The sequence below is a fragment of the Scyliorhinus torazame genome, chromosome 10 (assembly GCF_047496885.1).
Source record: "Scyliorhinus torazame isolate Kashiwa2021f chromosome 10, sScyTor2.1, whole genome shotgun sequence".
NCBI classification, from domain to species: domain Eukaryota; kingdom Metazoa; phylum Chordata; class Chondrichthyes; order Carcharhiniformes; family Scyliorhinidae; genus Scyliorhinus; species Scyliorhinus torazame.
Window position 1 is genome coordinate 23,286,110 of NC_092716.1, and position 25,658 is coordinate 23,311,767.

General features: G+C 45.4%; 1 protein-coding gene across 1 annotated transcript; it reads right to left on the bottom strand.

The window, feature by feature from the left end:
• Positions 1–9,733: 9,733 nt before the first annotated feature.
• Positions 9,734–24,993, bottom strand: emc8 (ER membrane protein complex subunit 8). The gene is made up of 5 exons (XM_072517872.1): positions 24,521–24,993; positions 15,979–16,055; positions 13,479–13,548; positions 12,634–12,728; positions 9,734–10,298 (listed from the first exon to the last, which is right to left on the bottom strand). Exons 1-5 carry the CDS (start codon positions 24,722–24,724, stop codon positions 10,139–10,141), a joined length of 606 nt encoding a protein of 201 aa, XP_072373973.1. The 5' UTR covers positions 24,725–24,993; the 3' UTR covers positions 9,734–10,138.
• Positions 24,994–25,658: the final 665 nt, after the last annotated feature.

Below are 25,658 nucleotides of genomic sequence, written 5' to 3' on the forward strand. Positions count from 1 at the left end.
AGCCAACATCTTCGGTAGAACCCTTCAATCGACCCCCTCACGGTGTATTTGACTTCAAGAGTTGCAAAAACTCTATTAAATCCCTTAGCCATGCCAAAGCACTCATTGCTAGCCTCCAATACAACAGGATCTGCCTCCACACCACCAACGAGGTAAAGGCAAAGACATCTGCCCCCGCACACATCTGCAGCTCCAGCACATCCAAAACACCAAAGATAGCCGCCAAAGGACAGGGCCCAAGCTTCAATATTTAGGATCACCGACAAGGTGCTAAAGAAAGGACCTCCCAAAGTCCACCACCCTGGTGCAGGACCAGAACACGTGTGTGGGGGGTGCGGGCTCTCTCGAACAGTGCTCACACCCATCCTCCACCCCCTCAAAAAACCAACTCATCCTAGCCTTGGTGAGGTGCCCTCGAAACACCACCATTAGCTGGATCAGGCTCACACATGATGATGTAGCCTTCACCTTCCACAGCGCCTCACTCCATACCGCCTCACCCAGTATTGGCCCCAATTCCTCCACCGATTTGAATGGCTGTCATGTTAGGTAGAACCCGGCTACCGACCCCCTAATGGTGTACTTGACCTTCTCCAAATGTAAGAACGACATTGAGCTCACCCAAGCTGAGGCACTGGGTGGGGCAGAAGATCTCCACCTAAGCAGATCTCTTTCTGGGCTATTAACGAGGCAGAGGCGAGGGAAGACACCTTCATCCCTGTCTGCAGCACCAGCAGATCTGATACCCCATAAATGGCCACCAATGGACATGGTTAAGTATCTTTGACATGTCACGAAAGAAGACCCAGCTCACTAACTTGGGACGAGTATGGTTAGCCGCTCCCCGAGAGAACAATGCTCACACCGGTCCTCCACCCCAAAGAAAAAAACAACACATCCTTGCCTTTGTCAAATGATCCCTCTGCACCACCTTGAACTGGATCAGGCTAAATCGTGCACAGGCGGACGTGGAGTTGACTCTGAAAAGAGCCTTGCTCCACAACTAATCATCCAGAATAGGACCCAATTCACCCTCCTATTTCACCTTCACCTCATCCAATGGAGCAGACTCCACTCATGGGATCTGGCTGTACCACCACCAGACCCAGTCGAAAACAGAATTCTCTTCAACAGGGATGACTGCAAAAAATTGAGAATCTGAAAATATCGAAGCAGATTAGAACCAGGAGGCTGAAATTTTTCCAACAGCTCCTTAAAGCTGACAAACCATCCCTCTGTGAACAAGTCCCAAACCCGTCCCCTCCCATGGCCTAAACATTGAGTCTAAACCTGCTGGCAAAAAGAGAGGATCACTACAGATAGCCAAGTTTAAAATGTTGTCTCAGAGTGGAGACCACTACTGGATTAGAGGTAAATCTTACTGGAGAAAACGGTAATGATGCTGTTACTAATGCACCGAGGCTGGAACGCTTACAAGAACTCACAACTCCATTTGCCCCCCATATGGAATCCGGATCGCTAAACCACCCCAGTATTTCATATTGGATGCCCAATAATAAAATAGGTAAAGCCAAACCTGATTGTCTATCTCTCTGGAGGAACGCACTACAGTTTCTTAGGGTCCTATCCACCCAAATGAAAGAGGTCAATAAATTTGTTAATTCTGATAAAGGACAACTTGGGGAGAAAAGTGGGGAGCCATTGAAAAATCAATACAAATCTCAGGAGCACATTCATTTTAATAGTCTGAACCCTGCCCGCCAAGGACAGGGGGAGGTTATCCCACTTCTGACCCATTAACCAAACTAGTAAAAATGTTAATTTATGAAGTGAAGCCCAATTGTGAGCACCCAGATAACGAACGCTGGATCTGGCAAGGTGAAAAGGTAACGTCCCAGGTGGGCTCCCCTACCCAGGGGGTTAACCGGGAAGTATTCGCTCTTATCCAAATTCAAATTGTACCCAGAGCAGCCAAAACTCCTAAGTAGCTTCACCATCTCATCAGTTGTGGAGACTAGGTCTGTCATCTAAAGCAGATCATCTCCATACAAGGACACCCTATGCTTCACCTCTCCCCGATTTATCCCCTCCACTTACTGGAACACCTCAGCATTACTGCTAAAGCAAACAGGAGCGGAGACAACGGACACCCCTACCTCATGCTCCTATTCAGTGGAAAGTAGCCAGAGTTCAAAACATTTTTGCAGTAAATGAATCCAGGGTATTAACGTTTACCCAAATCCAAACCTCCCTCAAACGCCTTTTCCACATCCAGGGAAACAATCACCTCCAGTTTGGGTACTGAAGAGGGGGAACGTGGACAACATTTAATAGCCAACAGTTATTGGCTGACAATTGCCGACCCTTGATGAAGCCTGTCTCGTCTTCTGAGATCACCTCTGGGAGCCCGGACTCCTAACTGCAGCGCCAGCACTTTTGCGAGTCCGCATTCAGAAGCAAAATATGTCAATCATGACCCACATTCCATAGGTCCTTGTCCTTCTTAAGGATCAGGGAAACAGAGGCCTGCACAAATGTTATGTGCAACGAACCACAGGATAAGGAATCATTAAACATATCTAAGATTAGAGTTATTAATTGTTTCGCAAACTAAACTCAATGGGGAAGCCATCAGGGCCAGCTTTACCCGTCTGCATCTACCCAATACATTTCCTAATTTCCTATGGGCTAAACGCCTCTCTCTCCACCACTGGGATGGATAACCCATCCAAGACACCCGTCACGGTCCAACTCTCTGTTCTATAGCGATCCGCTAAAATGTTTCAAAAGCTGCATTAACCTTAAGTGGGGCAGAAACCAGACCGTCACTCGAGTCGCTAATCTGCAGATTCTCCCGGGAGGCCGCCTGCCACCTCAGCTGATGAGTTAAAAGGCGACTGGCCTTCTTCCCGTTCTCATAAAATATACCCCTCGAATGTCACAGCTGGCCCATTGCCTTAAAAGTTGATTGAATTTGTGCCTGCAGCTTTTTTCTGCTTGCCAGCAACTACGGGGTTGTAGTCTTGATGGCCCACCTCAAGGATGGAGCCCACCAGTCTCTGCCTCTCCACGTGTGCTTGAAGAAATTATCCCCCTCATGATAACCACCCTAAGAGCTTCCCACAACGAAGGGGAGATAAAATGCACTTTTATTTAATTTAACGTATTTCCCAATGGCGGTGGACACGCGTTCCTAAAAATCTTTTGTCAGCTAACAATGCCACCCCCAACATCCATGGCGGATGTTGGTAGAGTTCCGACTAGTGCCAAATCCACAAAATGTGGGGCATGGTCTGAAATTGCAGAGTGACCCCACCTTCTCCCCCAAAATGAGGAGACCTAGCTACCACAAATAGTCAATGAGTGTGTAGCTGGAAGAAAAAAAAAAAATCCTTTATCAACTGGGTGCAGAAAACACCACAGATCTGCACCCCCCCCCCCGACCAACAACGCACTTTATGAAAACCAACACCTTTGCCATCCCTGATGGAGTCGGAGAGTTGAGCATGGGTCAATCCATCCTGGGATCCAGAACACAGTTAAGTCACCGTCCCAAGATTAGCTGATGTGAATCCAAATCCGGGATGGAGGCCAGCAGCTTGTTAATAAAACCTATATTGCCCCAGTTTAGAGTAGACATTAACCAGGACCATCCCAGATACCCGCCACAAACAATAACATGTTTGAGATCTGCTAAGATCTTTGCAGCAGAAAATCGAACCTTTTTATTGATTAAAATGGCCACGCCTGGGCCCTATCAAAGCCCAAATGAAAACTTTTGAAAGTCTGAATCAGTAGAAACCAACTCGAAAAACCATTAAAGAACATACAAGAATCTACTGCCCTCGTAAGGATACATGGGTGGGTCATTTATCTTCCCAGCCAAATACAAACAATATTGTCCTTCATCACCCAAAGAGCTCCAGCTGGAGGCGGTTCCACAAATACTATCTATCCTTTGGGCCCAGTAGAAGTCTTCACTAGATGCCTAGATTACGTAGAAAAATAATAGCATAACATTCAGCCCTTCCACACTCCATCTGCAATCAGAATAATCCTTTATTCCCTTTGCCTTCATATGCACATCTAGCTTCTTCCAAATCATTTGTACTATTGTCAACGATGGCCAAGTTCCACAATTTCACCAGGTAAGGTGGTTCATTGAATTTCTTAGTGACCATGCGATTCGTGAAGGCCCCTCTTTTTGCTCTTGCCCACAATTGGACACACTATCAAAACCATTCAATTTTAATAATCTCAGTAGTATCACCCCGCATCCAAGACCAGAGTGTGTTCATTCTTTCCCGACAAGTATAGCTCAGTTGTTGTCTTGCAAAATCTTTCCCCACCCTTAAACTGGACCTCCATGCCCTTTTACACAGTACTCCCAAGATAGTGATAATGAACCAAAATAAGCATAGTGTTGCTCCCACCACACGCTGATATTAATATTTCCAGCCTTTTTTGTTTTAATTGCAGATTTTGCTGTTTTTTCACTGACAGATATTAATTTTATTTAACTCCTGTACTGTTTTGGCTTGGTATTCTGTCCCAGCTCCTCAATTTCCAAAAATCTAGGAAGTTCAACTTGAATTATTCAAGCTTTCAAATCTTTGTAGCACATTTTAGTAAACAACAACAAATCTCAATTCTTTATTTAGGTTTTATCACAATAGTCTTCAAAGTGACAGCATTGGTATTGGTGTATTACAAAAATGACTATACAACTTCAATATAATCTTGAGCAATGTGTAATAAAACATCCTCAAATTGTCACCTTCAAAGTTCTGCCATATGAAAAAGATGCACATTAAAACGATGGTTGGTAACTGGAGCTTTAAGAAAAATCCATTAGTTACAAGTTAGGCATCAAAATGCTAATCCAGTCACAGAAATCAGAGATATTGCAATATCTTCGGCCATTGAGCAGGTCAATTTAAAAGTACAAACGCAGGTGAAAGGATCCATCCATTGCATTCATAAATGCAAATGGCGGCCAAGACAGAGGTTCAAATTCAGATTTTCCAGTGGAACTGGAATGGATTGTATGATCAGAACCATGGGAATTTACCACATGGTCAGAAACATGGGCATTTACCACAAAGAGATGCAAATGACCCACCCTGTTGCAAAATGTTAGAACTGAAAACTTAATTCACTGTCAAGCATCTTCCTTTGTTACAAATACCCAACTTTCCCTGAAGCATGCAAATTGGTTTCAACCATTCTGTGAAGAGTTTCAACAACAGTGAATCATTTTATCACAAAACTTTGAAGGAGCAATATGACAAGATATTATGCAGTTCTTGAGACAGGTCCTCCTTCCTTTCTCCCCCCACTCCTCCAATTGGTTCTCAATTAGGGCTTCTGTCCAGGAGGCCCAATTACTTAATGGTCAGGCCTGCCATGCGATCAAGGTCCCAAGGAGGGCAGAAATCCTGCCCCATGGGTTGCTGGCCAGAGGCCGTCAGTACAAATGGGAGCAGGGGTTATGCTCAGAGAGCTTTATCAAGGATCCCTGGAGATAGAAGAGCAGGATGGGGTTTCCCAACAAGGGGGACGGATGTAAGGGCACGGGGTCTTATCCCCATCCCCCAATGTTTGGTCTCTCAATCATGCCCAACAAGGAACACCCCTCCCTCAAAAGTAGGCTGCTGGCAGTCTTCAGGAGGCATGAGAGACTTGTACAAGTCCTGTCAAGTCCCTGTAGGTTCAGGGATAAGTGGCTCATTATTGACACTAATGGACATCCCACTACCAGCTGGTAGGATTCCCAAGTCAGGCCCTTCCTGCTTCCACCAAGTTAAGAGACAGTTTTCCCAATGCTGCAAAATCAAGTACTCTTATCCAATTTTCTTGGCTTCCCCACCACCATTGTGCCCATTCCAGCAGGCTCCACTAAATTCTGCCTATCATGGTCTTGAAGCTTTCGAGAGCCTTGTGATTAGAACTAATCCAGATCAGACCAACTGCTTAAGCAGGAATTAAGGTACAATTACACAGACCGTATCCAGGCACTGTAAGAGCGTTTGTACATATTAAGATTTGTAAGTAGTTTTTTCTTTTTAAGTTTTTTCCAATTAAGGGCAATTTAGCACGACCAATCCACCTCCCCTGCACATCTTTGGGTTGTGGGGGCGAACCCCACGCAAACACGGGGAGAATGTGCAAACTCCACACGGACAGTGATCCAGAGTCAGGATCGAACCTGGGACCTTGGTGCCGTGAGGCCGCAGTGCTAACCCGCTGCACCACTGTGCTGCCCCCAAGATTTGTAACTACAGTTAAATGAGACATTAGCAATGACATGTTGGCATAGAACAGTTCAAGAATTACAATATTCTTGAACATTAAAAAAAAGGACTTGCATTTAGAGCCTTACACAACCACAGGCCATCCCAAGCCTCTTAACAGATAATTAAATGTTGAGAATTGCAAAAAGAAAAAGAAAAATCAAGTGAGCAAAATAATTTCTTCAGGATTTGTGGAGGGACAAATGCTCACCAGAATGGAGCAGTGATTCCTTTTCAATTGTACGAAGAGGACAATAATACATTAATCGTCAGCCAAGATTGTGCGCTTAAAAATCGGAGTGGGGTGTAGATTCAGGAGCTGAAAAACATTACTATTCTGCTGAAACAGAACTCTTAAAAAAAAAAAGGTTCAACTGCATTAGTTGACTGCAGAATAATGCTCGCATTCCACACGTCCTCAGTCCTGGGAGGGGGGTGACAAAGCTGAGAGAGTTACTGAGAAGTAGAATTAAATATGGTGGTTCCTGTAGAGAAAAACAGCAGCACATGAATGGCTCATTTGTGTGGCAAATTGAATAGCCTTTTGAAAAAAAATGGGGCATTAAGTTCTAACAACTGCTGGAATGGGAAATAAAAAGAAAAACACCAGAACAGAGATCAGTCAGTGTCTGAATAAGGAAAACAAGTTAACCGCAATATCCATTGGCTTTTGTGTCCAACTTGAATATGCATTTGATTGCATTTCCATCTTTGTATTCTAAGACATGGGATTCTTAAAATCTGGATTGTATCCCCCAGTGGAGGCACAGGACAAGCAATTGGGGTGGAGAGCTCTGCAGCAGCGCTGGCAGCAGTGGAGGGGAAACTCTTGATTTGACAGCCCTGGGATCTGATGCTCAGCCAAACGTGGACGGAATTTGTGCCAACGGGCACAGCGGCCTAATCCAATGTGCTCTGAGGCTGGATTGCTGCTTGCACAGTGATTGGCATCTTGGTGGTTTTATTTTCCTGCCTGTATCCTCGTGTTTGAAGCTCCATCCCACTCAATACCTCTTCTCCCATCTCTGCAATTTGCACTCTGGACTGCCACCAAGTGCAATGCCTTAAAAAAAAAAAATGGAGCCACAGCAGAAAAAAAAAGTTTGACGAGCACCCACCAGGGCCACTTCCCTGCCCCACACTTTGCCCTTTATGCTACCACTTCTCATTCTACACATTAAAGGGGTTCCACTTTACCCCTCAGATCAGTGTGTACACATTTTTTAAAAAAATGAGTACATTTTAAAAACAGGAGCAAATTGAAGAAACAACCAAGTTGTTTGACAAAGTCATCGGACTCGAAACGTCAGCTCTTTTCTCTCCCTACAGATGCTGCCAGATCTTCCAGCATTTTCTCTTTCTTTTTGTGAAAAAACAAGGTTGGAACAGTTGGTGGAAAAAGTCTTGAAACAAAACTTAGCTTGATGCTCATTGTGTGGGTGCAGGAGATAATGGGGGAGGGGGTTAAGCTCACTTTTAGAAAAAAAAACAACATGCCTTCTTTTGATTTTATGAACAGGTTTTCAAATAATTTGTTAGAATAAAGCCCAAGGCCATAAAGGTAAAGGAACAGGAACTGGCCATGCACCTACCATCGTCCCCACCCCAGGGTTTTGCCACAAGGTCTGTGACCCAACTTCAAAAATAAAACCCAATGACTGATTTGGTGGTGCGCTGGTACAACTGCCTCTTTTTCAGCCGAAACACTGACCCGGATTATCAGGGTCATTCTCTGTAAACATGCATGATCCCAACACGCGAAGAACACATTTGAACAAGGCATATGGTGGAAGCGTATAATATGATCCAAAGGTTTCCACAGTAGCAAATTTGACATACCAGTATCTTGACAGGATTGACCATTCTCTGAAAGGAGTCCTTTCCCAGCCTGAGGAAATTTAAAAGGAAAACTCCAACCCATTGCTCCCACACAGGCTTGTAATTTGCAACCCAATCACTGCTTCACATATATATATTTGAGCATTTGAAAAGGGCCTTTTCCAATACCATGGGAACAGCGCTTTTTTAAAGATCAGTTTACAAATACATAATGGATTGCGAAATAATGCCTAGTTTTGTACCTTCCATACAAGGTGGGAAAAACGCTGGGTTATGCTGCTTGCGATCTTACAATCGAGTGCTTGAAAATAGTTAGTCGCAAGGTTAAAGGCAGCTCAACTGCTGGCAGTTTAACTTAAGGAAAAATATCACCCAAGTTTGGGGAGCAGTTGCTTCAAAAATTTAAAATGATATATTCATTTATAATGATTTAAAAGTTGATCCTGCCTGCCCTCATTGTATATCATCCCAAGCTGCTTGAGGAACAAAAACTTGGATTCAAGTCTGGAGACTGAGCATTCCAACATATCTGCAGAGCAGAAAACTTCAAAACAAAGACATGGGCTCAATTATTTGATGCAATGCAGTGGCGTTTGGATTTGGTGTTTTTTTTAATGCAGTTCTAAATACTACAATCGGTGAATGCAGAATACAAAATCAGATATAGTCCAGAGTTATAAAATCTCTGGAGTAACTTGGATCTCCAGAACTAATGGAACAGTTCTAAAACGAAAACATTGAGGTTTATTTAATGGGTTACGTGAAGGAGTTAACTGTGTAAGAACTGCATCAATGTTGTACTGCTTTGCATTTTACTTGGCGCAATATTGGTCATTGAAAATGGGGAGCAAAAACAAAATATATCCAGAAAGCTGCTGGAGTGGAGAAAACAGCCAGAAAGGTACAAGGCTGGTTGGGCAAATACAAATGCTCAGGTGGTGGTGCAACAAAACAACTTCTCAACCTGGAAGGAACTTCTTACAGCATTTAATTCCAAAACTAAAAGCTTGTATGATCGGTTTCATTCATAAGAGCTTAGTTAACATTTTTCGACTTCTAGATTACAAGGATTATTCATGGAGATGCTCATGGTTAAGGCAGGGATTTAGAATGATTGGAATACAATTTCAGGAATTCCACTTTCAAACTTGAATGATATAACTGGCCATGCTAAATTGCCCCTTAATTGGAAAATAATTGGGTACTCTTTTAAAAAAAAAAAAAAAAAAATCTTTCCCCATCCGCTCATTTGTAAATTAATCCAAGTTTAATCTTTCATGAATTGGAGATGAACCATAGAACATAGAGGGCATTCGGCCCATCGAGTCTGCACCGACCCACTTAAGCCCTCACTTCCACCCTATCCCCGTCACCCAATAACCCCTCCTAACTGGTCACAAAGGGCAATTTATCATGGCCAATCAACCTAACCTGCACGTCTTTGGACTGTGGGAGGAAACCGGAGCACCCGGAGGAAACCCACGCAGACACGGGGAGAACGTGCAGACTCCTCACAGACAGTGACCCAGTGGGGAATCAAACCTGGGACCCTGGCGCTGTGAAGCCACAGTGCTACCGTGCTGCCCCCAACCATATTAGCACCTGGGTAATAAAATTAACAAAACATGCTACAGCCAAGAGATGCTCAAACTCTCATTTAATCAAATGTTCTAATAGTATTTCATTTAAAACAAACAGACAAAAAAGTTATTGGAGGATGCAAATTTTAAAAATCTCACATAATTCACTTGTCTCCTTTTGACATACCCAAAGTTTGACTGACGACTGAAACTATTTAACTAAAAAATGTGTGATTTGATCATAAACCTACTGTCCTGTTGTGGAAACCAAGAGACCTATGGTTCGAAGGCTTGAAACATTTCACTTATCTCTCAGCACAGTAAGCTGGCGTGCTTAATGTTTCCAATCTTTCATTTTACCACCATCAGGTTTCACATTCATTAAGGGTCGCTCATTGCAGCCAAAGGAGGTTGCAGGTCCCTGATTACCAGAGAATGTCCCTGGAACATTCACAGGAAGCTGTCTCAGCAGAGATGAAGCACAGCTTTGTTGACCTCTGGGTTTGTCCAGTCATTCCTGAGATCATCCATGTGGTTATCAAAATCCACTAAGGAGTCGTAGAATTTACCATCCAGAAGACAGGTTGTGATTCGTTGCACCTCTGACCAGTCTTCACAGAAATCACTGCCAAAAAATAAATTTAAAAAATCACTCATCAAAATACATACAAACATGACAAGCTGCATGTCCAAGGACTCACTCAGAGATATCAACAGTGGGAGCTGGGAAATAGCTCATGTACAATCTGCTCATCCACAAAAAGGTGCTCCGCTTTCCCATTTCTCATTCCAGGTTCTTACAGAAAGTCAGGATTCAGACTCAACATTCGAGGACCAACCAGAACATGGGAATTCCTTTCTTCAAATATAGAAGTACAAAAAATTGAAGAAACAAAGTACCCCCAAAATAAAGAATTTTAAACCTCGTGAAGTGCCGTTGAAAATACACTTTTCACATCTGAAAGAGTTAGGTTTGGCTCAGCCTGTTTTCAGTTCTGGAGAAGGATCTACAACCAAAGAAATGTTACCTTATTCTTTGATTTGTGTGTTGACAAATATTTTCAGCATTCACAATGGAATAGTTCATCTGTCTCAGCTTACCCTCAATTTATTTTATAGGTCAAGAAATAAATGTTAAACTCACAAAAGTTAGTCCCATTCTCTGCCCGTTTAAAGTTCTTTATTCCAAGTTAGAAATAGTCATGTCACAAGAGAGGAGTGTGCTGAATGGGGCTTGTATTTCAAACATTACATCCAATTTACTTACGAAAATGGAATCATTGCGGAAGCCATACCTTCGATGCATTTCTGCAAAGATTGGAGTGGGGAAAAAAAAGATTTCCTCACATACTTTGCAATTGCTTTTATAGAAAGAGAACGTGGTTTATGTGGCAAATTAAGCTTTTGACTTGGCTAGAAATTCCTGCAAAATAACGCTCCACAAAATGCACCCTTCATCGTTACATAGCAGAGTTTAAAATCGAAAATAGCTGCCGCAAAAATAAAGCCCAGGAATGTAAATTCAGAGAGGTTCAAGGTAACTAGTCCAGAAATACCAGTTATCCAGAATTGTGAGCATACCCAAGCAATTCATGGCATCATTTTAATACAGAACTGTGAGAGAGGATAGGTGAAGATTATGTTTGGATGAATCAAATAGTTCAATTAGAAAAAAAAGTGTGGAGATGTTGGAAATACTCAGCAGGTTAAGAAAGCATCTGTGGAGAGAGAAACAAGAGTTAACATTTCAGGAGGGCAATTTTCATTCGAACTGGGAAAAGTTAGAAGTGCAATAGGCTTTGAGCAAGAGGTCAGCCAGACAAGGACAAAAAGGCCTGTGATGAGAGTAGAGTTGGTCTTCAGGGGAACAGTGACGGGGCAAGAAAAGGAACAAAAAGAAATGCCTAGACCAAGCTGGCTGCTGATTGAAAGTATTTTGTTTTTTTTTGAAAAAAAAAAAATGACCACTGTTTTATACTTTTAGGTAAATATTTATGCCTACAGTATTTTCCGGTTCACGTACTTGTGGTTAGGTATTTGAATGTCATGCTTTAATCCAGAAAATTCCAAAGTGCAGAAATGACTTAGTTCCAAACATTCCAGATTGGAGAGATTAGAGTGCATGAGCAGGTCAGTGTCTGTATTTAGTATTAAGTTAAAAGAAAAAGGGGCCATAATTGTATACTCGCAAAATTGAAAATCAGGTAATAGAGTTGTTTTAAGACAGATCGGTTTCTTGTCTGTAGAAGGAACCCTTCTGCACAGCGCATAACCAATACTATGTTTTTAAATGTGCCAATTAACACAAATGCTACTGTGCTGTTAACTATTCACATGTCTATTAAAATTAAACTATTATCTCTCACTTCCCAAGGTGCACAAGTGCTTGCATTTATACAAGTTCCTTTCACAATCTCAGGACATTTCACAGCCAAGAGTGTGTGAGAGAGCGTGCCTGTGTGAGAGAGTGAGAGACAGAGAGAGAGTGAGAGACAGAGAGAGAGTGAGAGACAGAGAGAGACAGAGACAGAGAGTGAGAGGATGCTGCAAGTCTAACTGTTCTAAAGAGTCACATTCGATTCAAAATGTTAATGGTTTCGCTCTCCTCAGACAGACGCTGCCAGAGCTGCTGGGTTTTTCCCAACACTGTTCAAGTCAGGTCGTGTGTTGAACTCTGAACTACCTTCCCACCAACCCTCAGCCTCCAAAGAACGGCAGGGGATCTTAAACATCCACTTAAGGGGCTATATACTCCTCAGTACAACATTCTATCCAACAGCGCAGTGCTCCCTCTTCTGCTCCAGTTGTTGGAATGGGACTTATATAACCTTCTGATTCAGTGCTACCACTGAGCCATTGTTGATACCAAACTAGATACATAGAAATCTGCTGTGTTACATTGAATTGTGGAAACGAAGTTTAGACACTTCTGTTTCACTGGGGAAACTACGTGTACTCACGTATTTGGGTCTTTGCATCGCCATTTATTTTCATGGTGCTCATATACTACAATCGATTGTTCTTCACACTCCATAGTAAGTTTGTGATTGTCCACCTAAAAAAATAAAGACAAGTAGAACTAGAGGCAAAGCATGACCAACAGCACTGCAGAATCACATTCAATAAATGGATGCAGTCTGGAGTCTCCCTCTCCTCTAATACCAGTTTACTGTCTCTCTCCTGAAGGTTCTCAGATTTGTATCTCACAGCTGTCGGCAGCCCACCCAATACCTTGGCCAAGTGGTCATTCCTATTCTGACCTGCAAAGCTCTGTCAGAGAGTGAAGTTAGGGGTTTTAAATTAGGATTTAATTTTTTTTTTTTTTTTTTTTTTTAAAAAAGGTGAAATTTCAATCCAGATTTGAAAATTTTCCAACAGCTGTGGGTGGCTTGTCCAAAATAAGAATTGTCCTGAAATTCAGCATGCTAAACTACCTTTTCTTCCTCTTACTCTGCGAACTTATACTCCGAAAGCAGAACAGTAGCACAATTGGCTAGCACTGTGGCTTCACAGCGCCAGAGTCCCAGGTTCGATTCCCCACTGGGTCACTGTCTGTGTGGAGTCTGCACGTTCTCCCCGTGTCAGCGTGGGTTTCCTCCGGGTGCTCCGGTTTCCTCCCACAGTCCAAAGACATGCAGGTTAGGTGGATTGGCCATGCTAAATTGCCCTTAGTGTCCAAAAAGGTTAGGAGGGATTATTAGATAGGGTGGCAGTAAGTGAGGGCTTAAGTAGGTCGGTGCAGACTCGATGGCCTCCTTCTGCACTGTATGTTCTATGAAACAGCCCAATTTGCACAATACCATACCATGATGAGGGCAGCATCACTGAAGTTTTCTGCGATCCGAGATGCAACCTTTTCAGCAACCTGGTTTGGGCTGCAAATGGAAAGAGGAAAAAAACATAACTCAAAACTGCCAACTATTCCAGACTTTCAATGTAAATATTATTAGCAAAGTGAGGGACATCAGGGCTGGGGAAAGAAACCAGTACTCAAGCCACATTACTCCAAAATTCTGTCATGCACCAATGTGATTATTCCTGATTTACATAGATTTAAATTGCCAACGGTGTAATCAGGTCTGAAATTGTGGATATATACCATTAGGCACTAAATTTCACAAAAACACCCTCAAGAGCAGACAACGGTTCTGACAGGAGTCCCCAGGAAAAGAGGATAAAACAAACTGCTAGGCCACAGTGACACTAACCATCGCTGTACATCAATGCAAACAGAACTAAAAGTCTTCAGCAAGTGTCCCTACTGATATCTTCTGTGCAGACAGCCCAAGAACATGAACATGGGCAGCATGGCGGCACTGTGGTTAGCACAGTGGCTTCACAGTTCCAGGTTCGATTCCCGGCTTGGGTCACTGTCTGTGCGGAGTCTGCACGTTCGCCCCACGTCTGCTCGGGTTCTCTCTGGGTGCTCCGGTTTCCTTCCACAGCACCAAGATGTGCAGACTAGGTGGATTGGCCATGATAAATTGCCCTTCAGTGTCCAAAAAGGTTAGGTGGGGTTACTGGGATAGAGTGGAGGCGTGAGCTTAAGTAGGGTGCTCTTTCCAAGAGCTGGTGCAGACTCGATGGACCAAATGGCCTCCTTCTGCACTGTAAATTCTATGATAGGTATACAAGTCAAATTATACAGGAATAGATATAATACTGAAGCTTGTAAACCAAGGACAGGCAAAAAATTCAAACACTTTAGTGTATCATAAAAGAGCACGTGGACAGCGCTGGTGCAATGGTTTCATTGAAGAATCATGTCACAATCAAAACATCCAGTACAAGCTGCAGTACAGGGTGAGGGGTTGGGGTCGTTTTAAGTAGTTTGTGCTTCCTACCAAGGCTCATTTCATACATTAGTATCTATTCTGTTTCCTTAATGTCCTACATGCAATGATAATCTCGAGCCCTGGGAGATTTACAATCGTTTGACTATATGTCCAAAGACTTCCAGGTGATACATATTCCCAAAATAAATGGAAAATAAACTTTGTTGCAGGGAATCCTGCGGAAATATTGATACTTAAAATGGGAAAGAGGTCAAGACGAATAGATTTCATCTTCAGAGATAGATTCTTTTCATTTACTCCATTTCTTTGCCAGCAAATGATTCATGTCACAAGATAAACGTGCCAGCTGGGCTTGACAACACCACTCAAAAACCATTTGAGTGTCAATTTATTATTTGTCAAATAATAGTCACAGGGACCCACTCCAGCACAGGTCTTAAAGGGCTACGTACCAGGACAACACAATGAACAGCATAACCATCCTTTGAACTCAGTTTACCAACAACCTACCACTCCGATCTCAAAGCAAGATGATGCAGTCCCCTGGTCTGGCAGAGCCACAACATTCCCTCCAACAAATCTGTGGTGTAAATAAATGCTGGGCATTTGGCAGTCATAGGAAGTAACAAAGACTGTACATTGAACTGCTGGGTGCTGGCTTAGCTCAGTTGGCTGGACAGCTAGTTTGTGATGCGGAACAAAACCAACAGCGTGGGTTTAATTCCCATGCTGGCTGAGGTTAGTCATGGATGCCCATCTTCTCAACCTTGCCCCTCGCCTCAGATGTGGTGATCCCCAGGTTAAATCACCACCAGTCAGCTTTCCTCCCTCAAAAAGGGCAAAGCAGCCCATGGTCATCTTTTTTAAACACGGAACTGCAGGTACGGTCTCATCCACCTCAAATCCCTATTGCCCTGAGGGCTGCCTGTTAACACAATGATGTATCCTCTCCATTTTATTTCTTCCTGCAAGACAATAGAACACTGACCAGGAATAATTCCAGATTTCTCTCTCACTCCAAATGTATAAACCCATATAACTGTGCAAGATCCTCATTGCAACTACAAGTATTGCAAAAGACATGCTTATACAACCATTCCTCAAGAATATGCGACTCAGTTTAAAGAGTGATTCAATCCAAATTGCAAAACAATAGATGGCAAAGCAACACAGTGATTTTAGTAGTGTTCATAGACCTTTGGGTGCTGAACCCACGGGAAATAGTTTTCCTAAAAAAAATGGAGCCCATGATTCATCTACCCCCTCAGGAGTACATAATCCAGGAACAAACAGGAAGCCAAGCGTGTTGTTTTTGTACACTTCGTATGAATTAATTGAACAATCTCACTCATGCAAGTTGATCTATCATTTTCCCTAGTTAAGAGAGAAGGCAAAGTGCAGGGAAATTTGAGGAACCCAGACACTTTTTAATGTATAATTCAAGCAATTGAGATTGAGAGTTTGTTACTACAGCACTGCCCACCCTACAGCATCAAAACATTTACACACCTGGTGTCTTTCATACGCTCGTTTGCCTGGTAGTATCCAGCTATTATGTAGTTATTTTCTTTGCACCAAGAGTCAACCTGAGAGCAAAATGAAAAAATACATTTAGAAAACAGCTATGTGCTCAGCACCACCTGCTACACAGAAACAAGTGGTTTGTTATTTGGTCTGTCACACTGGCCATAATCTTAGGATTTCCTCTGGCAAATAGAGGAATCAATGAAACCTGGAGGCTTAAAAAAAGATGAGGTGGTAAGGGAGCTGCATATAGCCAGCAGGTAGTGATGCAATGGAGGTGGACTGCAGAACACATTCAGGGTACAGAAGAGACAAAGGCAGTGACAGTTGCACAGGGCAACATTTATTACTTTGGTGTTGCAAAACTTTGACGCTATAAAACAGTGCAGAAATCAGATCGAAGGACACGGAATTTGAAACATTAGGAGACGCAACCATGCAGTTGAGACAACAATAAATGAATGCTTGGATTTTGGGGAAAAACAATGAAGGTCAGTAAAGGAATTTAAGGGTTAAGCTATACATCAGCCACGATCGAACAGAAAATCGGCTTGGACAGTGAATAGCATGCTCCTACAGGGCAGCAGGTCAGAGTTTTGGCGTCAAGGTAGGCAAGAAATATACAGGCATTTGAGACAGTGCCAGGGGAGTAGGTAGTTATGGTACAAGTGTGCAAGAGAACGGAGGCAAGGAAGTATCTAGTGAATAACAGAAACTTTGGGCGGTCTCAAGACAATTGGTGACAAGATCACGGCACCATATGCACAGATGCAGGAGTGGAGCATAAAGGCACGTTTAATTTGACTAGAGTAGGAAACTGTCAGCAGTAACAGACCAAGGTAGGAGTAAAAAGGGAATGGGTGAAGAAAGACAGATTTTTTTTTTTTTTTAAATTAAGGGGCAATTTTAGCATGGCCAATCCACCTACTTTGCCCACCTTTAGAGTTGTGGGGGTGAGACCTATGCAAACACGGGGAGAATGTGTAAACTCTGCACAGACAATGACGTGGGTCCAGGATCGAACCTGGGTCGTCGGCGCTGTGAGGCAGCCGTGCTAACCACTGCGCCGCCCTGAAGGACAGAATTTTGGCAAGAATTAAAATGATTGAGCACAAGATATTTAATCGCAGACTGAGGACAGGCATGGCGACCAAGACAGGTACCCGAGGATGCAATAGCTTAGGAGGATCCTGAAGCAGAGACACAGGGATTATCTTGGAATACAAATGAGCTGGAGTAGCAGGAAAATGAATATTGCCTGTTTGCATGTCAATGAGGCTCAGCTGGATTGTCAAACATCAGAGTGAGGTATAATGCGGTCTTCACTAGCATTCAAGAAAGACCATTTCTGAACACAAGGGGAGTATATATAAAGTACATTTGGAGAGATTGCACTTGCTAGCTTTATCATTCGAGGATTGTACAGCTGTAAATAAAAAATGCTATTGACATCAAATTTTGAAGAAATGGCATCTCTCAAGGAATTGGAATCACCCATTTAGTCAATTGTCAGCACGGCATCCTCCTCTCACCTCAATTAATCAGCCTGCTCCATGTCAATTAATAAAAAGATGTAAAAAATAATATTTTATTGTCACAAGTAGGCTTACATTAACACTGCAATGAAGTTATTGTGAAAATCCCCTAGTCACCACATTACAGCATCTGTTCGGGTACACAGAGGGAGAATTCAGACTGTCCAATTCACCTAACAGCACGTCTTTCGGGACTTGTGGGAGGAAACCCACACAGACACGGGAGAACGTGCAGACTCCACACAGACAGTGACCCAAGCCGGGAATCGAACCGGGGACCCTGGCTCCTCGATGGTCCTCTTCATCCAAAGAAGCTTTCTCCCAACTACCTCCCTTGGCATGGCAATGAAAACTCAGGAAGGTTTCCTTACATGTACCTTAATAAAGCTCTTCCCATTAAGTCATCTCCACCCAGGTACATGATGTTGTGCCAGTACAAAAAGTGCCAACTGGTCTTTCACATCAGTCTTCCACCCCCACCTTCAGAACCCACCCCAAATTAATTTTGTCCCCACTCCTTTATACGTCAGCATTTTTTCATGGCACTTTCCCCAGCTCAGTTCCATCCTCCTGAGATATTATTAAGTACCAGAACTGCATGAGGCCTAACCAATATTCTATTCAGGAAGACATTTTTATTGCAATTTAACATTTATTTAATACTTTGTGACAACTGTCAATTATTACCTGGATGTTGACATATTTATACAAGACTCAGTCAATTTTTCCTGTTTAGCATACATCTCAACTGCCCTGTATTCCCAAACATATAAACTTTCGTACTGCATTATCCAATTGTATGCCCACCTCCCTGTACAAAATTCTTCTATAGCAGATGGAAGGGTTAAAAGTCATACAATTTTTTTAAAAATCACAAGCTTCTAACTGCTGAATTCTCAGACTGCAGAGACAGAATTTGAAAAGGCACTCAGCATCCAAGGACCATCAGGGAGTTTAATTCATAGGGAGGCTTTAGGGCAGCATGGCGGCGCAGTGGTTAGCACTGCAGTCTCACGGCGCAGAGGTCCCAGGTTCGATCCCGGCACTGGGTCACTGTCCGTGTGGAGTTTGCACATTCTCCCAGTGTTTGCGTGGGTTTCGCCCTCACAACACAAAGGTTGTAAGTGCAGGGTAAGTGGATTAAACACGCTAAATTGCCCCTTAATTGGCAAAAATGAATTGGGTACTCAATTTATTTTTTTTAAAAGGAGGCTTTAGTCACAGTCTGCACACAAAAGGAGGCCATTCAGCCCATCGAGTCTGCACTGGCCCTTGGAAAGAGCACACTACCCAAGCCCACACCTCCACCCTATCCCCGTAACTCCACCCAACCTTTTTGGACCCTTAAGGGCAATTTAGCATGGTCAATCCACCTAACCTGCACATCTTTGGACAGTGGGAGAAAACCGGAGCACCCGGAGGAAACCCACGCAGACACGGGGAGAACGTGCAGACTCCACACAGTCGGTGACCCAAGCCAGGAATCGAACCTGGGACCCTGGAGCTGTGAAGTAACTGTGCTAAAAACTTGTGCTGCAACTCTTGTGTGCGCACCAAAACAAAGGACAAGGGAGAGTGTGAGATACACCACTGCTCAAACATTCCTAGCATACCTGTTAGATAGAAAAGTGTTAGTAGATAAAGACAGAAAATAAGTGCTTGGTGATGCTATAATTAAGTAGACGTCCAAATTCTGATTGAATAGCTTTACTCATGTTATACATTATGTAATCTTAATAATTAGTTGTGAATGGACGTAGATAAATTTTAAAACAACTACACAGCTTTGATTGTTTTGTTAATTACTTGTAAGATAAACTAAACGCATAATTGGGACTGTATTCATTGTTCAGGGAGATGGCAAGCATGGTGGCAGTCAAGCTCCCCAATATAGCTTTAATAAAGATCACAAACGAGAAACTCAGTCTGGTCGCTTAAGTGACACTATCCGCAGATCATCCATGAAGACCAGACGGGGTTTGTGAAGGGGAGACAGTTGAACGAGAATGTGCGGCGGCTTTTGAACGTCATCATGGATGCCGGCGAGGGAGGGGGAGGCGGAGATAGTGGTGGCGATGGACGCTGAGAAAGCCTTCGATAAGGTAGAGTGGGGGTACCTGTGGGAGGTGCTGAAGAGGTTCGGGTTTGGGGAGGGGTTTGTCAGGTAGGTTAGGCTGTTGTATGAGGTCCCGATGGCGAGTGTGGCCACAAATAGGAGGAGGTCCGAGTACTTTCGGTTGCACCGAGGGACGAGACAGGGGTGTCCCCTGTCCCCCCTGCTCTTCGCACTGGCGATTGAACCCCTGGCTATGGCACTGAGAGAGTTCAGGAACTGGATGGGGTTGGTGCGGGGTGGGGAGGAGCATAGGGTGTCGCTTTATGCGGCGACCTGCTGCTGTACGTGGCGGACGCGGTGGGAGGAATGCCTGAGGTAATGAGGATCCTTAGGGAATTCGGGGACTTTTCGGGGTACAAGCTCAATATGGGGAAGAGCGAGCTGTTCTTAGTTCAGCTAGGGGACCAGGAGAGGGGGATTGGTGAGCTCCCACTAAAAAGGGCGGAGAGGAGCTTCAAATATTTGGGGGTCCAGGTGGCCAGGAGCTGGGGGGCCCTGCATAGGCTTAACTTTACAAGGCTGGTGGAGCAAATGGAGGAGGAGTTCAAGAGGTGGGACGCGTTGCCGCTGTCCCTGGTGGATAGGGTGCAGTCAATCAAAATGACGGTGCTCCCAAGGTTTTTGTTCCTGATCCAGTGCCTCCCTGTGTTTATCCCGAAGGTTTTTTTCAGGCGGGTTAACAGGAGTATAATGGGGTTTGTGTGGGCGCCAGGGGCTCCGAGGGTGAGAAAGGTGTTCCTGGAGCGGAGGAGAGATAGGGGGGGGGGGGGCTGGGGCTGCTCAACCTCTGTGGGTACTACTGGGCCACCAATGCGACAATGGTGCGCAAGTGGGTGATGGAGGGGGAGGGGGCTGCATAGAAGAGGCTGGAGACAGCGTCCTGTGTGGGTACAAGTCTGGGGGCGCTGGCAACGGCACCGCTGCCTCTCCCTCCAAGGAGGTATACCACGAGCCCGGTGGTGGTGGCGGCCCTCAAAATTTTGGGGCAGTGGAGGCGGCATGGGGGGGGTGGGGGGAAGTTAGGGCCTCGGCGTGGACCCCATTACGGAGGAACCACCGGTTCGTCCCAGGAAGAACAGGTGGAGGGTTTTTGGGGTGGCACAGGACAGGGATACGAAAGTTGGGGGACCTGTTTGTTGACGGGAAGTTCGCGAGCTTGGGTGAGCTGGAGGAGAAGTACGGGCTCCCCCCGGGGAACACCTTCAGGTACTTACAGGTAAGGGCGTTTGCCAGACGGCAGGTGGTGGAATTCCCATGGCTACAGCCAGACACAATACAGGACAGGGTGCTCTCGGGGGGATGGGTGGGAGTGGGGAAGATCTCGGAAACTTACCAGGTGATGCAGGAGGGGGAGGTGGCCTCGGTGGTGGAGTTGAAAGGTAAGTGGGAGAGGAGATCGAAGGAGGGGACGTGGGCAGATGCCCCAGGGAGGGTGAACTCTTCCTCTTCATGTGCGCGGCTCAGCCTCATACAGTTTAAGGTGCTGCACAGGGCACACATGACCGGGACAAGGATGAGCAGGTTCTTTGGGGGTGAGGACAGGTGTGTTAGGTGCTCAGGGAGCCCAGCAAATCACACCCATATGTTCTGGGCATGCCCAGCCCTGGAGGAATTTTGGAAGGGCGTAGAGAGGACGGTGTTGAGGGTGGTAGGATCCAGGGTCAAACCGGGCTGGGGGCTCGCAATATTTGGGGTGGCAGAGGAGCTGGGAGTGCAGGAGGCGAAAGAGGCCGGAATTCTGGCCTTTGCGTCCCTGGTAGCCCGGCGAAGGATTCTCCTTCAGTGGAAAGATATGAGGCCCCCAAGCGTGGAATCCTGGATCAGCGATATGGCAGGGTTCATTAAATTGGAGAGGGTGAAATTCGCCTTGAGGGGGTCGGTACAAGGGTTCTTTAGGCGGTGGCAACCGTTCTTAGACTTTCTGGCAGAACGATAGACATTGGTCAATGGCAGCAGCAGCTCGGGGGGTTACTTTATTTTTGTTTATGTTATTTACACTGGAAGGGTCTGAGGGGGTGTATACACCTGTTGTCTTAAGTCGGGGTGTTAATGTTAATTTATTATTTAGGTACCGGGGGGGGGGGGGTTGCTTTTTTAGATTGTGTTTTGTACTTAACCCTGTTGGGTTCTTTTTTCTTTCCCATTTTGTTATTGATATTTTATGAAAACCTTTAATAAAAATTATTTTAAAAGCAAATTAAAAAAGTGAGGTACACTATCGCCGAACAGCGTTGAAACACCACAACAAGCCCAGTCCATTGTTTTGTTATCCACAATCCAAGACAAATCATTGCTAACCACTTCACCCAACACCATTCGCTTCCATCCAGAATAATTTCCAGTTACACAGACCCAAGAGGTTCTGTGGTGGAGTGGGTGGCACCTCTGCCTCTGGAGTCAGGCCCTTTGGGTTTGATGCCCACTCTAGGACTTGAGAAAGACATCTCCGTAATGCAGCCACACAGGTTGATTAACAACGTCACGCAACAAAAGCAGGAGATATTCCTGGTGAGCCATGTGATTGAGTTGGAGGTTGGCGCCTCTACCCATCACTATCCATTGCTCCACGTCAGCATGCATCTGTCAAAGCTAGACAGAACTGGAAATAGAATCAGATTTATACTATTGTGGCAAGTGGGGAGTGGATCAGTGGGACGGGATAGGGGGCCAGCGATAATCAGACTCATAAGTGCAGGAGGAGGCCATTTGGCCCATCAAGTCTACACCGGCCCTTGAAAGAGCACCCTACTTAAACTCATGCCCTACCCTATCCCTGTAATCCAACCTATCCTTTTTGGGTACTGCAGGGAAACTTACAACTTACATTCCCGTACCAGCCTCCCCGAACAGGCGCTGGAATGTGGTGACTAGGGGTTTTTCACAGTAACTTCATTTGAAGCCTACTTGTGACAATAAGCGATTTTCAGTTTTTTCACAATGGCTAATCCACCCAACCTGCACATCTTTGGATTATGGGAGGAAACCAGAGCACCTGAAGGAAACTCACGCAGACAGGAGGAGAATGTGCCCACGCCGACTGACCAGAGGCCAGAATTGGACCCAGATGAGGGAATTGCCACCCGCAGGTGGACATTAACAAAGATGTCATTGAAAGAAAGGAAAGGGACTGTAAATGGTGGAGATGGGGTGCTGATAGTAGCACATTAGGAGACCAGAATGGGTTAATGGCAGAACAATGGTGAATAGTGTGTCAAAGGACAACTAGGAACAGATGACCCATGTGGGTGTGGGGTGCAATGCATATGGAAAAGCAGATCAATGGAATAAATGAAAATATATTGATAAAAATAAAAATGGGGTGAAGGTGGAGGAGAGAATTCACAGTTGGACGTCGTTGAACTCAATGTCAACTCCGAAAGGCTGTAACGTGTCTCATTGGAAGATTGAGGCATCATTCCTCCAGTTTGCACTGGGCTTCACTGGAACATTGCAGCAGGCCAAAGTACGGACATGTGACCGTGAGAGCAGGACGGAGAGTTGAAACGGGAAGCGAGGGGAAGGTCCGGGCCCTGCTTGCGGACAGACAGACCAAAGGAGAGTGCATTTAGATGGTAGCAGCTTACAACCCCACAGACATCTTCCACTTAGAAGTCTTACAACACCAGGTTAAAGCCCAACAGGTTTGTTTCAAATCACTAGCTTTCGGAGCACTGCTCCTTCCTCAGGTGAAAGAAGAGATGGGTTCCAGAAACACATATATAGACAAAGTCAAAGATGCAATACAATACTTTGAATGCGAGTCGTTGCAGGTAAAATTCACAGGTTAAAGAGGTGTGAATTGTCTCAAGCCAGGACAATTTGGTAGGATTTCACAAGCCCAGGTCAGATTTGGGGGGGGTTGTGAATGCAATGCGACAGGAATCCAAGGTCCTGGTTGAGGCCGTACTAAAGTGTGCGGAACTTGACTACAAGTGTCTGCTCGGCAATTCTGCATTGCAGACGCTGCGACAACAGATGAACGAACATCGCGCGACAATCGCCAGGCAGGAATGTTCCCTTCCAGTCGGGGAAGACTTCAGCAGTCAAGGGCATTCAGCCTCTGATCTTCAGGTGAGCGTTCTCAAAGGCGGCCTTCAGGACGCGCGACAATGCAGAATCTTATCGCCAAGTTCCGCACACATGAGTATGGCCTCAACCGGGACCTTGGATTCATGTCGCATTACATTCACCCCCACCATCTGCCATGGGCTTGCGAAATCCAACCAACTGTCCTGACTTGAGACAATTCACACCTCTTTAACCTGTGATTATCCCTCTCTCCAGTTCCTCCGTCTGGACCTGTAGACTTAATTACCTGCAAAGACTCGCATTCAAAGTATCGTATTGCATTTTTGACTTTGTCTGTCTATATAATATATATATATGGTGTGTGTTTCTGGAACCCACCTGAGGAAGGAGCAGTGCTCCGAAGGCTAACGATTCGAAACAAACCTGGTGTTGTAAGACTTACTGTGCTCACCCCAGTCCAACGTCGGCATCTCCACATCTTCCAATTAGGTAGGGAGTTGAGCAATGGGCAAACTGGACATTTTCAGATGCACACGATTGAAACTAGAGCAGCAACAGTGGCACGTAGAAGATTTCAGATTCAGGTCTTATGAAAAAAGGTGGATACCAAAGCATGTCAAAGATGGGCTACCATCTTGCAGGAGGGGGCTGGAAAGAGGCCCTTCGGGGTTACATACGAAAAAGGTTCATCGTGCAACAAAACTGCTAGATTTAAAAATAAAATTACTCCCAGAAGAAGGACTTTCTTTCTCACAACAGTAGGGTTAACCAGACTGAAGCACTGACTCGGGTTCCCTCCCACTCAGGGCCAGCTGAGGTTTAATGTGGGTTCTTCTCGGTCTCTTACCAGAGTCAGGGCCACTTCCAGCATGGGTGCGAGAGCCAGGGTGCCGTGGAAGAGAGGGACGCAGTCCACGAAGAGCACGGGCTGCCCGTCTTTCCTCTTGTGCTTCTCCGCCACCAGGATGCCATTGACGGCGCAGTGCGGGTACTTGGCGGCGTGGAGCAGCATCTTGCAGTAGGCCTGGGTGGTCAGTCTGAACAGAGTCATGGCCGCGGGACGGAGGAGGAGGAAGCGGCCGACACGGGAAACCCTCCCCCCCCCCCCCCTCCAACAGTGTCCTCCGGAGCCGAGCCGGGCCTGGAGAGGGAGCCGGGCCTGGAGAGGGAGCCGGGCCTGGAGAGGGAGCCGGGCCTGGAGAGGGAGCCGAGCCTGGAGAGGGAGCCGAGCCTGGAGAGGGAGCCGAGCCTGGGGAGAGCCGGGCCCTCTCACTCCTCCCCGGGCTAGCTCTCACTCATTCCCCCCCCTCTCTCTCACTCCCCCCCCTCTCTCTCACTCCCCCCCCTCTCTCTCACTCCCCCCCCTCTCTCTCACTCCACAGGCTCCGCTCTCACACCCGCCGGACTCCACACCCGGATCCCGGCCGCGATCGAAGCTCAGCACCCGTTGCTGCCGCCGGCTTTCCTCACCGGGCCCATTCACCGGCACCGCCGCAAACTGAAACGGTCGCAAATTGCCGTAAAGCGTCAAATTCCCCAGAGTCTCTCTTTCACGTTTCAGGGGAGGGGCAATTGTGATGAACCAATAGGATCGGAGTGTCTATTCGGATGGACCAATAGGATTGGAGTGTCTATTCTGATGGACCAATAGGATTGGAGTGTCTATTCTGATGGACCAATAGGATTGGAATGCCTATTCTGATGGACCAATAGACCTAGAATCATAGAATCATAGAAGTTTACAGCATGGAAACAGGCCCTTCGGCCCAACCAGTCCATGCCGCCCAGTTTTTACCATTAAGCTAGTCCCAGTTGCCCGCACTTGGCCCATAACCCTCTATACCCATCTTACCCATGTAACCATCTATAGAATCAACACCTGGAGTGTCTATTCTGATGGACCAATAGACTTGGAGTATCTATTCTGATGGACCAATAGACCTGAAGTATCTATTCTGATGGACCAATAGACTTGGAGTGTCTAT

Excerpts from the sequence above, each read along its gene's own strand:
- emc8 (XM_072517872.1), bottom strand. The coding sequence starts at position 24,724 with ATGACTCTGTTCAGACTGACCACCCAGGCCTACTGCAAGATGCTGCTC. Across the intron at positions 16,056-24,520 it reads TGGAAGTGGCCCTGACTCTG|GTTGACTCTTGGTGCAAAGA; the intron begins GTAAGAGACCGA and ends TTTTGCTCTCAG. Across the intron at positions 10,299-12,633 it reads CGATGCAAAGACCCAAATAC|TGATTTCTGTGAAGACTGGT; the intron begins GTGAGTACACGT and ends ATTTTTTGGCAG.